At 34.3% G+C, this 12,421-nt stretch overlaps 2 protein-coding genes across 8 annotated transcripts; one reads left to right on the plus strand and one right to left on the minus strand.

Annotated features, from left to right (window-relative positions):
• Positions 1 to 967: 967 nt before the first annotated feature.
• LOC110820820 (putative lipid-transfer protein DIR1) lies at positions 968 to 1,778 on the plus strand. Its single transcript, XM_022050417.2, has 2 exons — positions 968 to 1,337; positions 1,592 to 1,778. The coding sequence occupies exons 1-2, from the start codon at positions 1,019 to 1,021 to the stop codon at positions 1,594 to 1,596; spliced, it is 324 nt and encodes a 107-aa protein (XP_021906109.1). The 5' UTR covers positions 968 to 1,018; the 3' UTR covers positions 1,597 to 1,778.
• Positions 1,779 to 4,079: 2,301 nt separating this feature from the next.
• Positions 4,080 to 8,764, minus strand: NHX3 (Na+/H+ (sodium hydrogen) exchanger 3). Of its 7 annotated transcripts, none has more exons than XM_088218666.1 (16): positions 8,506 to 8,759; positions 8,183 to 8,392; positions 7,424 to 7,542; positions 7,251 to 7,348; positions 7,095 to 7,154; positions 6,962 to 7,008; positions 6,656 to 6,850; positions 6,437 to 6,483; positions 6,281 to 6,347; positions 6,053 to 6,154; positions 5,849 to 5,949; positions 5,594 to 5,756; positions 5,445 to 5,507; positions 5,228 to 5,311; positions 4,759 to 5,040; positions 4,080 to 4,538 (listed from the first exon to the last, which is right to left on the minus strand). In XM_088218666.1, the coding sequence occupies exons 2-15, from the start codon at positions 8,330 to 8,332 to the stop codon at positions 4,759 to 4,761; spliced, it is 1,578 nt and encodes a 525-aa protein (XP_088074792.1). In that variant the 5' UTR covers positions 8,333 to 8,392; positions 8,506 to 8,759; the 3' UTR covers positions 4,080 to 4,538. The 7 variants fall into 7 exon arrangements, with proteins under 7 accessions (XP_088074792.1, XP_088074791.1, XP_088074790.1 ...); XM_088218665.1 differs by having other exon boundaries at positions 8,183 to 8,428; XM_088218664.1 differs by having other exon boundaries at positions 8,183 to 8,759.
• Between the last annotated feature and the right edge of the window lie 3,657 nt (positions 8,765 to 12,421).

Genomic DNA, 12,421 nt, shown 5'->3' on the forward strand with positions numbered 1-12,421 from the left:
GTATTACGAGTGTCATCTAATATGAGAAGGTTCAATTATTTAAATTAGTCACTCGAAGACCTGGTAATTCTAAAATAGCTCCGAACCTGATTTACAATGTAAATTTTTTTTTAAATAAGTCACCTAGTAATGTTGTCTTTAAATGAAACATGAACATTTGAATTTTTTTTTTTAAGTTTATTATTTAGGTAACGGAAAAAGAATAACTGTTTCATCTCTATTTGATCCCGTTAATTTTAACTATGTAATTGTTTAATTGGTATTTTATATTAATACGTGTTGTAAACTTATATAACATTCTCTCAATTTCTCTTAATTTCTTAAAAATAAAAAATTAATATTGTTAGAAATTTTTGTTCTTCTTCTTCCCGGACTCTCTCTTCCTCTGCAATCGTCCCTTCCTGGTCTTCTCCTTCATCTGCTTCAGTTCCCACCAGCCAAGACTACATAAGCCCTCTGCTCCACAAGTGCTTGGCCTTAAGATCATTCCACTTCAGCCACCACCCTTGTTTTAAACCTATTTTCTTTTTATTATATTCTTGAATTTCAATACAGAAAATATATGTAATTAATTAAATTATATCTCTAACTTCAATTTTCTTACTAAATGATTAAATTAGGATAAAGAAAAAGACGTGAAAAGTTGAACTTTCTACCCATCAAAATAAAGTCAATTCATATGAAGCTTGAAAATTTCTTAAGAACCCCCGTGACCCATGAATTTCAAAGTAAAGACAACGAACAGTTGATCCACAATTATTAATTAATATTAACTTAATCTACTTGTGGTTACCAAAATCAAAACCAGATTCTTATAATCTGAACCCACCATTAATTTTTATTAATTTCTCTTGTAAACATTCTTCTTCAATTTACCTCCCGTGACTCTCCTACAGACATGTATTCACATGGCCTTTACCTAAATCCATGAGAGAGAGAATATTCTCGCTTTTCAAGCTCTGCCTATAAATTCTCAACATTCATATACTTATAATAGCAGATAAAGGACAGAGCAAGCATGGCCGGGATCACAAGCAGCAAGGTTTTGGTTTGGTGGGTGGTCACGGCACTGGTGCTGGTCATGGCACTGATGGGTGCAGCCAGGGGAGCCACTGGCTTGTGCAGCATAGACCCAAACAAGCTGGATCTTTGTCGGGCTGCGGTCACCGGGGAGTCACCACCACCGCCAACCAGACAATGCTGCAGAGTTGTGAGGAAAGCTGACCTGCCATGTCTTTGTAGCTACAAGTCTGTTCTCCCGGCCTTCGGGATTAACCCGACAAACGCCTTTGCATTGCCCGCTAAATGTGGCATCAAGACACCACCACAGTGCAAAGGTAATACGTGACTAGTTAAGGAACTCTAATCGAATTACGGTTTTTTGTTTAACTTATTTTCTGTTGTATTATAATTAGATTCAATAAACTAGAACTTTAATAATTTTATAGGTATATACACTATACTAAAATCTATATATTAAGTAACTGGAAATTAACCCACAAGTAAAATTTAATTTGAGATTTTTAAAACATTGTTTATAGATCAAGACCAACTACCTAAAAGTATTAATTTTCATCTTGTTGCTTTGCAGCTTGAAGAGAAAACAGGGCAACATCATTTGAAGGCATCTTCTTGTTCTTCTTCTTCTTCTGGTCTTCCATGTTCGGAAGCTTTTGATATCAGCTTCTTATATAATTAAAACTGTTCATTAAATTTTCAGCTTTATGTATTAATGAATCTCATAATATTTGAATTCATAATATGATATTTCCTGCCAACTTTCTCCATCCCTGCTTTTAAAACAAAGAAATAACAGGTGGGGATAATCAGCTGCAATATGAAGATCATAAGCGCATATATATACACACACACACACACACACGCCACATATATGAGCAATTTCCATATTGTACTTGTGTTGGAGGGGCTTCAATAAAATTTATACGAGAATTAATCAATAAGACTGGAACACTTCTATCCCAAGAACTAAAAAAGAAAGATAAATATAAGGCAGTTTTGTATGTATATATAAATTTCATGCAAGATATTTCTACATATGTATCTAACAAAGCACAACCAATGAGAATATAATGGAACCCTTTATCCAAACAACATTCAGAAAAGGAACACAAAATTAATACCTTAATCTAATAGTTAAGATGTTAGCACTTTATTTACAGTTTATGAATTCAAACTGTCGTGTAGGGTTCGGTACTTTGTATAATACTTAATCAAATAATGTATTTAACGAAGTTATGATAAACAAGTTAGATTCTATTTCAACCTATTTCGATTAGCAGTTGATTTATCTTAATCGCAATAAATTAATATCTAATCTAATTTTTATTTAAAAAATATGGAAAAGATCTTTAGATCTTTACTGCCAAGGTCTTTTTTTTTTTTTTTTAACCATCTCAAAATTTCTTGCAAGATATTTCTACATTTCTAAGAAAACAAGTGGTTTATATACATCAAAAAGACCATTGACAAAGATATGTTTCTTGATATATAACATATATTTGCTCATACATATATATATATATATATATAAGTAAAACACAATCTCCAAGCAACCCAAAATAAGTATGATATTGGCATTTCAACACAATGTTAAATACTAGTGATCAAATTATAATTAGAATTCCATCAACATCAAACTAGATCATAATTCCTAACTTCAAAAAATGTATGGCTTAATTAAACAAGCTGAATTTAAGATTGATATTTATTAATTTATAAATTAAAAACTTACATATGAACAAGTTCATTTTATTTATTATTAAATTTTTTTTTGTGAATTACGTAAAAATAATAAAAAATTACAATTGACTTCTATCTAAAAGTACTATCTCAATATACTTATTTTGGAACATCTTACTTCAAATGAACGATGTTGGCTTCTGTTTTAACAATTAACGGATCTAAGGTATTTATTTCATCAAATGTTCGGACTCTTTCTTTAGTTTCAAATGTACACATTCTTCTTATAGTCACATTTATTTATTACGAATTTCTTATTAAAAATTATTGTGTTTTGTTCGAGCTAGCACAAATATGGCGAGAACTAGCAGTATTTGTTTGGTGATGCTCGTGTGATGTTGCTAGCCGTAGACATGGTGAGTTCAACGAATGCAAGGAACTTGTGTAACACAAACTTAAACAAGTTGATCTTTTGCCGAAGGGCAGTGATTGGCAGCCCTCCACAACTACGAAGCAAAATATGTTGCCATGTCACGCAAGAGACCAACCTAACGAATCTTTGCGGTTATAAGTTTCCGTTTCCTTCATTTAGTATTAACATGACAAATACTAATAACTAGTGTTTGCATTTATAACTTATGTAACATGAACGTAAGTAAATTGGCCGTTTGCAAACCTTCCATGTCCGGGTTTTCTCCGCCACCACCAAGGACACAATGCTTCAATGTTATGGGCAGTCTGACTTGAAATGTTTTTTTGGTGTTAACATGACAAACACTAATAACTAGTCTTTGCATTTATAACTTATGTAACATGAACGTAAGTAAATTGGCCGTTTGCAAACCTTTCATGTCCGGGTTTTCTCCGCCACCACCAAGAACACAATGCTGCAATGTTATGAGACATTCTGACCTGAAATGTCTTTTTGGTATTAACATGACAAACACTAATAACTAGTCTTTGCATTTATAACTTATGTAACATGAACGTAAATAAATTGGCCGTTTGCAAACCTTCCATGTCCGGGTTTTCTCCGCCATCACCAAGGACACAATGCTGCAATGTTATGAGGCAGTCTGACCTGAAATGTCTTTGTGGGTGTAAGTCTTGGTTTCCTGCATTTGGTGTTAACATGGCACACGGCTTGGCCGCCATTAAGGTCTATTTTCTTCATTGTTAAATAATAAAATGTAACTAATTATAGCAAAAGTTAATACTGAGAAAGTATGTTGATTAAATTTATTAATTATATTCTAATACAATTCATCCTCAAATATTCATTTTTCATACAATATGTAAATATACTTTAACATTTAAGTTTTTAAATAATTAATTGACTCGATTATTTATAAAATTCAAACTGATTAAAAATAACCCAATTAACTATTTATGTTCTAACATTTAAGCTAAAGACTAAAATTATTTCCTTACAAATAACAATGAGGATAGAAGCAGTGTCTTCACAACATTATTTTTTTAACTATTTAATTTGGTGCACAAAGCAATCGGCACTTCTATCTACTAATTATATTCTACCCTGTATCAACTGAATCTATACATACATAATTTTCTTCACTCAATAGTTTCCATTGCACAGACAGACAAGTTCCTTCTCATCCCACAACACGAATATCTTCAGAACTGGATAAAATCCCAGAAACCATTAACATTGTAATTCTACCTTCCCTCAGTTTCAGAAAAACTCGAGCATCATAAACATTTGAAGTGCCTAAGCATTTCATTATGTTGCCACCAGCTTCAACGGAGAACGCTACAACCATTACGAGATTTCTTTCAACGCCATCGATCCTCCTTGTCCTCCTCCCTCACTCTTCCATCTGAAGATGTTTTCCATATACATATATCCATATATATTAAGTTGTATTAGTTAAATTTGTTAAGCTGATCTTACATTTTAAAATATCTTTTCTGCATCCTACTCCTAAGCACATAACAAATGGGCCAATAAGCCACTATGTTCATCTCAAGCATAGATAATCGACAATACTAATTTTCTTTTAACCTTCCGCGAGTAACTCATAGATAAGAGTTGTTTACCTAACATTCCAAGCTGTTGGTGTGCGGACCACCAAATATAGGCCTCATATATGTATCATCAAACTTCCTCCAGTAGAAATGTATGGTGTATACCGGTCTTTCCATTAGCATAGTCAAGCTATTCTTTGCAGTAAGAACATCAGCGTCCGATTGTCCCTCTCCGGAGAGAAGAGGAAAAATGATGTCCAACTTGGGAGATTTTGGCTCCTGGTGAGCGTTGCCACTTGTTCCATGGAGAGGAACCAAACAACTTATAAGAGGCTTCGTTAGAAAACCAAATACCTGGTAATCAAAATCCGTTATACAAGTTTTCATGTAACGTCGTGTTAAATTAAAATCATTTGGGATGCATGCTGAAACTACATACCAGTGTAGTAACCAAATACCTGGTAATCAAAATCCGTTATACAAGTTTTCATGTAATGTCATATGATTAAAATCATTTGGGATGCACGCTGAAACCACATACCAGTGTAGTGAATAGGACAACAATTATGGTGTTCGTGAGAACCGCAGCATTTGTTGAACTCCATGTGACACCAGAATGTGTGAACTTCAACGGTACCAAGCAATGCCAAATGAATAAACATGAACATTTCCAGGGATGAAGTAATTAACTACGAAGATATATATATATATTGATTGCGTTTGTCATCTGTATTTTTTTCTCAATGAATAAGACACACCTGTTTAAAAGCCAAAGCAATAGAGACGGCCCCTCTCATAAGCCCTGCCCACCAAATTATTACCTGAGATAACAAACAAGTCCAAAATTGAATCACATAGAATCTCTTTTTTAGGATAGAAGGTTAACCATACGTATAAAAACCCCGACCTGGTGCTTGAACGTAAGCAGTGATGTCCTCTCCGAATGTCTATTCATGTAATTGGATAAGGCAGACAGCGGAAAAACAAATGCTGCTCGCCCTAGCAATGTTAGGACAATTATGGTGCTGCAGATGCTTACAGAGGTCCCCAAACTACAACCAAAAGTAAATCTGCATGACTTATTCTTAGAGACAACATCATTTTACTCATTTTCCACTTCTCCATATCAAGGGTTAAGCTGAAATGTAGACAGAATAAGTACCTCATTTTACTCATTTTCCACTTCTCAATGTCAATGGCATCCATTCCCACATACATAAATATCAAAGTCTCTGCAACAAAGGACATCATTGCAAATATATGCCTGCAGAAGAAAATTGCACGTTCATCAACTAAAATGGTTGCTTATATGATATCTAATTGAGTAGTGAAGTAAGAGTGCTAAGTCCCATATCCCAAAAACTTTCCTGGTTGTGATTCTTGAACTTTCAGTCACATTATGCCATGCATAATGCGACATTAGAATCCCACAGAAGAAAACAGTGAGAATCCCGCTTAATTCCAATAGCTGCAAGGTGAAATTAATGACATACATGTAAGATGTATATTAACAAAATTGGAAAATTCAATTATCTGTTGGATTAGGAACATAAACATAATAAAACATTCTGCAACAACTCCAAGCAGATGTTACCTCAGCTAACATGTATGACAGATATGCCATTAGAACCATTATCGAAAGTTCTCGCACACTTGAGTGTCTGAAAAAAATTAATCCAGGCTTCAATATATAAGAATGTTTACAACAAGGTGTAATCTTGTTTTGAAATATATTAAACAAGAGCTTTACCTTCCAAAATACAAGGTTTTCAGGATGATTGCTGTCAATAGTCCAAACTGCAAGGGAAAAAAATTAGGATTTAGACAAGTCATCAACCAAGAAATTCTCGGAAGGAACAGAGTCATGGGATGATAATGCTTTTTGCCCCATGGAACTTCTCATTGTCCTCCTAATTTTTTGTTAAAAGCAGTAACAGATTAATTCAATTTGCCAAAAACAGAAACTCACGAAGAACCCAAGAGCCGTGCTTGTGGAGAAAAGGTAGAGAAAATCTCCAACAACATGAAGAGACCTCTGGCCATTTAACTGTCCCATATCAATCTTTTGAACAGCGTTGAAAAGAACAACTGAGGTTGCATCATTAACGACTCCTTCACCAAAGACTAAGCTGTATAATAAAGGAGTTTCATCTTGATGGAGGACCTACAGAAAGGATAAACACTACTCTTATAAAACTATTTCTCTATGAAATCAGAAGGTGGTGATAGGCTACTGTAAGTGATCAGTAGCAACACAAATTGCAAGCCTACCCACCTGTAATGTACACACTGTATCAGTTGATGAAAAAATTGTTCCTATAGCTGAATTCACAACACCACAGAATCATGTCCAAACAACAAGAACTATTTTAGATAAATACATATGTATAAATAAATGAACATCTCACCCAGATAGTCTTTTGCAGTCAGACCGAAGAAGCCTATTTTAGGAAACAGCCACCAACTGCCTAGGTCAATAGTAAATTCTAGCTGATTAGAAGATAATTATTAATTATAAGCAAAACTCATGATTCAACTGGGTTCAGTTGATACAAATATATTACCAGCTGTAATTAGGAAAGTTGAAATGAAAACACCGATTACTCCGAATAACATAATGGTTAAACAGTTGTGAAAGAACTGCTTCTTCTTGACCTGAAACCTGAAGCAAGTGAATCTGGTAAATTCAATTGAAACCAGATCAAGAACAAGAGGTGTGAGACGATACTGAACTCACCCGGCATTGAATATTATTGGTGGAAGGAGGTATATGAAGAACAGTTCTTCATTGAAGGTTAAGATGTGAGAACTTTTCCCTTTGCTTATCAACAAGATAACCGCTCCAGATATACATCCCTTATCAGGAACAGAAAATATCAATACTATATTAATTATTTTCTATGAAGAAAAACAGACATAACCCATCAACAATAACAAATCATCAAGCATAAAAACCCAAATATGAAACCAGAATCCTCCAAATGATATTGAGCACATTACATCTGTATATTGTTGTTTCTACATCTTAAAGCAGGAATTGAAAGATTGAAGCAACACCCAGATATAAATCAACAAGCAGAAAAACCCAAATACAAAACCAATTCATATGTGAAAGAGCAAGAAATTAGCAGAATCCTCCAAATGATACTTTGCACATTACATCTGTATATGGTTGTTTCTACATCTTAAAGAATGAATTTAAAGATTGAAGCAATACCCAGAACAAAAAAGGCACAAATATAAACATAAATGTGTTTATATAAATCAAAAGCAAAAAACTCAAATACAAAACCAATTCATATGTGAAGGAGCAAGAAACTAGCAGAATCCTCCAAATGATATTTTGCACATTACATCTCTATACTGGTGTTTCTACATCTTAAAGCAGGAATTGAAAGATTGAAGCAATACCCAGAACAAAAAAGGCATAAATATAAACATATATGTATATGTGTGTGTATATATATATATATGAGAGAGAAAAGAAGATACATACAATGAGAATAGCGGTGATAGATTCATTGACCCATCTATTTTCCTCAAGCAAATGACCAATAAGCAAGCAAAAGGTGAGAACAGCCACAAAAACTGTTATGGGCACAACCTGTTTGTGCTCATTCGCTATCATGTCAATCAGCACATCCATTTTCCCAACACTTTTTCTTCTTCTTCTCCTTCCTTTTTGTTATCTTTTTGACTTTCAGGTCTTCAATCCAAACGTTGAAGACGAATAGTTTTTTTCCTAATTTCAGCAAGTTCTCGTCTAGACAAACAAAATGCAGATAGAAAAGGAAGAGCCAAGAGAGGGATTAGACTGACCGGGAAAACTGGCAAAGCTCGAGCGGTTGCAGGTGGTTGTGACACCTGGTATCTCCATGCATCAACAATGACTCGTGGCAGCTCCATGAAAATTGAAATCCTGTCTGCATGATCGCAGACGTCTCTTGTAATTTTGCGCGCCTTGCAGGATACATTATCATTTAAGAAATAGGAGGGCTTATCAAATATCATATATCTATCTATACATATACATACAAAATGAATGTCATCTATTTTTTTTCCCTGCAAAAGATGTTTGAAACAGAACAAAATTTTTTGGAGAATTTGTTTTTAAATTCATGTTTTAAATTATTAAATCTACAATTTATCTCTGTTATAATTTGGCTGATAATAATTTTTTTATTATAATTTAATTTTTAATATTTTTATAATTTAATTCTTTTTATATTTTTTATTTATTTTTTAATTTTATTAAAATAATAATATCAAACATATTTTTATCTTTATCAATTATTTTATTTAATTTTTAACCTACTTCTAAAATATTAAAATATAGCATAATATTTTAAATATTTTCTATTAAAAAGTAAAAATAAGAGAAGCTTTTGAAATAACTATGAATTTTTTACAGTATTTTAATAAATTGTATTAAATGTATTTTTATATTTTAATATTTTATAACAACATTTTTATTGTTCTGTCACAGGCAAATATTTGACTGGTCTGGGCCGCACTAGGCCCAATCAAATTGGACTTGTATAGATGAGAGGTGTATTAATATCCAATATATGGTTTTAACAAGGATAATCATATTCAAATTAAAAAATATATATCTAATAAATTTATTAATATTTAATCGAACTTAATTACTATAATTGTAACGGCCTCGAAAATTTAAATAAAATATATGTATTAAAAATCTCAAATACAAAAGCGTAATAAAAATTTTGATTAACATCCCTTACACAATAACCAAAACGTACTCAAAACATGAAGGAACAAACTAACTAAAAGAAATACTCGAAATAAGAACTATAAATATAACTATGAAGTTTTTAGGTGTCCCATTCGCCGTCTTCCTGCGGAATGAGTTCAGGAACAAAGTATTTCTGATCTGAAATGGTTAAATAAGGAATGAGTTACACCAGTCCAGTAAAGACATCACACTATCTCACCGCCACGGAAGTAAAGGTGGGTAGAAAACAAAAATGACAAATGGAGCATAATTTATAACAAACTCGTTTATTAACATAAAAACCTTTACTGTCCACTTAACTACCGAGATCCATGAAAACAACATATGAAAGCAATAACATTATCATCATCATGAAATCATATAGACTTTATAACATAACACTTACCACGTCTTTGCATTTCAATCATTATTCAACATATTTTCCTCTTTTGCCAGCCTACTAGTATCCATGGGGATCCATAGGGGGTCCCCGCTACCCGTGAACCATTAACATTAATAACCTGATTCCAGGGCCGCCCCCGTACCCCCTGTATGGGCGCCAAAACCATGAACCTCAATACCCCGTTCGGTATGAGGGTGAAACGGGCCGTCCCCATAACCTGTCCGGTATGGGCGCCAAAACACATAAGATCTCCATACTCCATCAAGTATGAGAGACCACGTTCCCGGTAGGGTTCCCTACGGACCCGGTCCGTCCACCATCTCCCAAGATATCTAGTCAGGCTGTCCACATTATCCATCTTGCCTTTTTCCTTAATTTCAATCATCCAATCATACACAACATGTAAACCAGTAATTGACACCAAACAAGACAACACAGTATCGGGTTCACCATAATACAAATCATAATAAAAGAAACCATGATTCATGCATACGAGACCATAACATAATTACATCAAACATCATGCTGCATTTAATACTGAAAATTAAATCAAACAATAACAGACCAACACTGTATTAGACTCGGGCTCCATTGGCAACCTTAATCAATTATACATCTATAAAGTCACAAAGTACAGTTTAATTATTTATTTAGTTTTAATACCGTTATAGGAAATAAGGTGAGGGGTCCTAACCTGTTTCGGGGTCTGAAATCGACTCTACAGTGCGTCTACAGACTGTCCCTAATTTCTCTGAATTTTTTTTGGAAAACTGAAATGCACTACCGGTACCTGTACGTGTCCCAAAAAATCTCAAATCAGACCTAGGGCCCCTTTCGATCAATATCGGAATTCCAGCACGGCGGCTCCGCCATGCTCCGACGGTGCCGCCGCCTGCGGCGATCCGCCTCGGGTTGGCCATTTTCGGCCAAATTTGGCCAAACTTGCATCGGTTCCTGCGATAAAATAACCCTAGGGCCCTCGGGGGGCCAAAAAATCACGAAAAACCGAGACTTACCGGCGGCGGTGCTCTCGGGTGCGGCAGCTCCTCCAGCGTGAGTCGCGTTTTGATGTTTGACTCCGATCAACCTGTAGAGAAAAGAATGGTGATCATAGTAATATAAAACTTGCATCGAACGAAGGCCGGGAAGGGCCTCATCGGAGGCAAAAACATATGGGAGTCGCGGCGGCGCCGCCGAACTTCGGCTAGATTTTCTGAGCGTTTGGCCAATGGTTTGGCTCCGGTTTGGGCATAGGCGGACTCAGCATCAAAAAACGAGCCAATTGGAGAAAATTTACCTCGATTGGCGGTCGAAAACCTCTCCGGTGCGACGGCGGGTGGCAGCGGCCGACTCCTCTGGCGTCTGGTTCTTCTTCTCCGACGAGGCACTGGCGGCTAGGGTTTTGTGGTCAAGTGTGGGTGGGGTTATTTATACCATTTGCCTTTTAATCTCAACCGTCCATCAAGATTAAATCTGAACCGTCCGATCACGATTTAATTGGGATTAAATCTGGGCCGTCCATCGCGATGCAATATGGGCTGTCCGTGCCTGATTGAATCTGCACCGTCCGTACGCGTGAATCTGGGCCGTCCGTGCGTGCGGGAACGGATCTGGGTCGTCCGATCGCGCGCATGCGGATCGCCCACGTAGCCCGTCCCGTGTCAGCGTTTCCTTGCCACGCGGCGTGTCCTAGTTGGCCAGGGCTGCTGACGTGGCACAACTTTTAAAATTATGTTTTGACCTCCGGTTTCTGATTTTCTTTTCAAAAACACCCCCAGAATCCAAATTTTCACTCATTTTTCCCAAAATCAATTTCAATTAAATCCAAATAATATTTTTACCCAATTTTATCATTATTATTATTTTTATTTTCATTAAATTAAATTAAAATCTAAAAAATTCAAATACAAAAAATAAAAATAAAAATAATAAGAATAAAATTAAAAAAAATAGTTGGGTGTTACAATAATTTTATTAATATATTAATAAATTAAATCATCGATCTGATTAAATTATTTATTTTATAATTAATAATATAAAAAATTAAAATTACAAATATCCAGTGATAATCAGGCTAATAATAGTAAATATAGGCAAACAAATCACATCTACACCTCTAAATGCCATTAATTATAAATTTATTAGTTAGCTAATAATATTATTAGTTTACGAAATACTTATTTTTTAAAAAATATAACAAATTTACTGAGACATCGTTTAACTTAATCACTATAATTTTATTAATATATTAATTAATATATCATGTGTCATTATTTATATAAGTTTATAATTTTGACATTTTAATAAGGGATGATAAGAATGATCAGTTATGTAACAATTTTTAAAACACGACATTTAATTTTATTTCTTTAAAACATAATATTACACATTTTTAAGAATAAATTATAATCTTTTGTTACATTTTGATTAGAACAAAATGAGCACAACGTATTATATATATTTTTTTAAGTAGTTAAATAATTTGGTCTAATGGAGGATTTACAAACAGAAAGTGGAACACAATACGTATCATGTTATTTGGCATGACAAACTCAGTCAAGCTAAAGGGTTAAATTCCAGCTGTTTATTATTAATTT

This window comes from Carica papaya, chromosome 4 (genome assembly GCF_054855325.1).
Source record: "Carica papaya isolate Zhongbai chromosome 4, ASM5485532v1, whole genome shotgun sequence".
Taxonomy (NCBI): Eukaryota; Viridiplantae; Streptophyta; class Magnoliopsida; order Brassicales; family Caricaceae; genus Carica; species Carica papaya.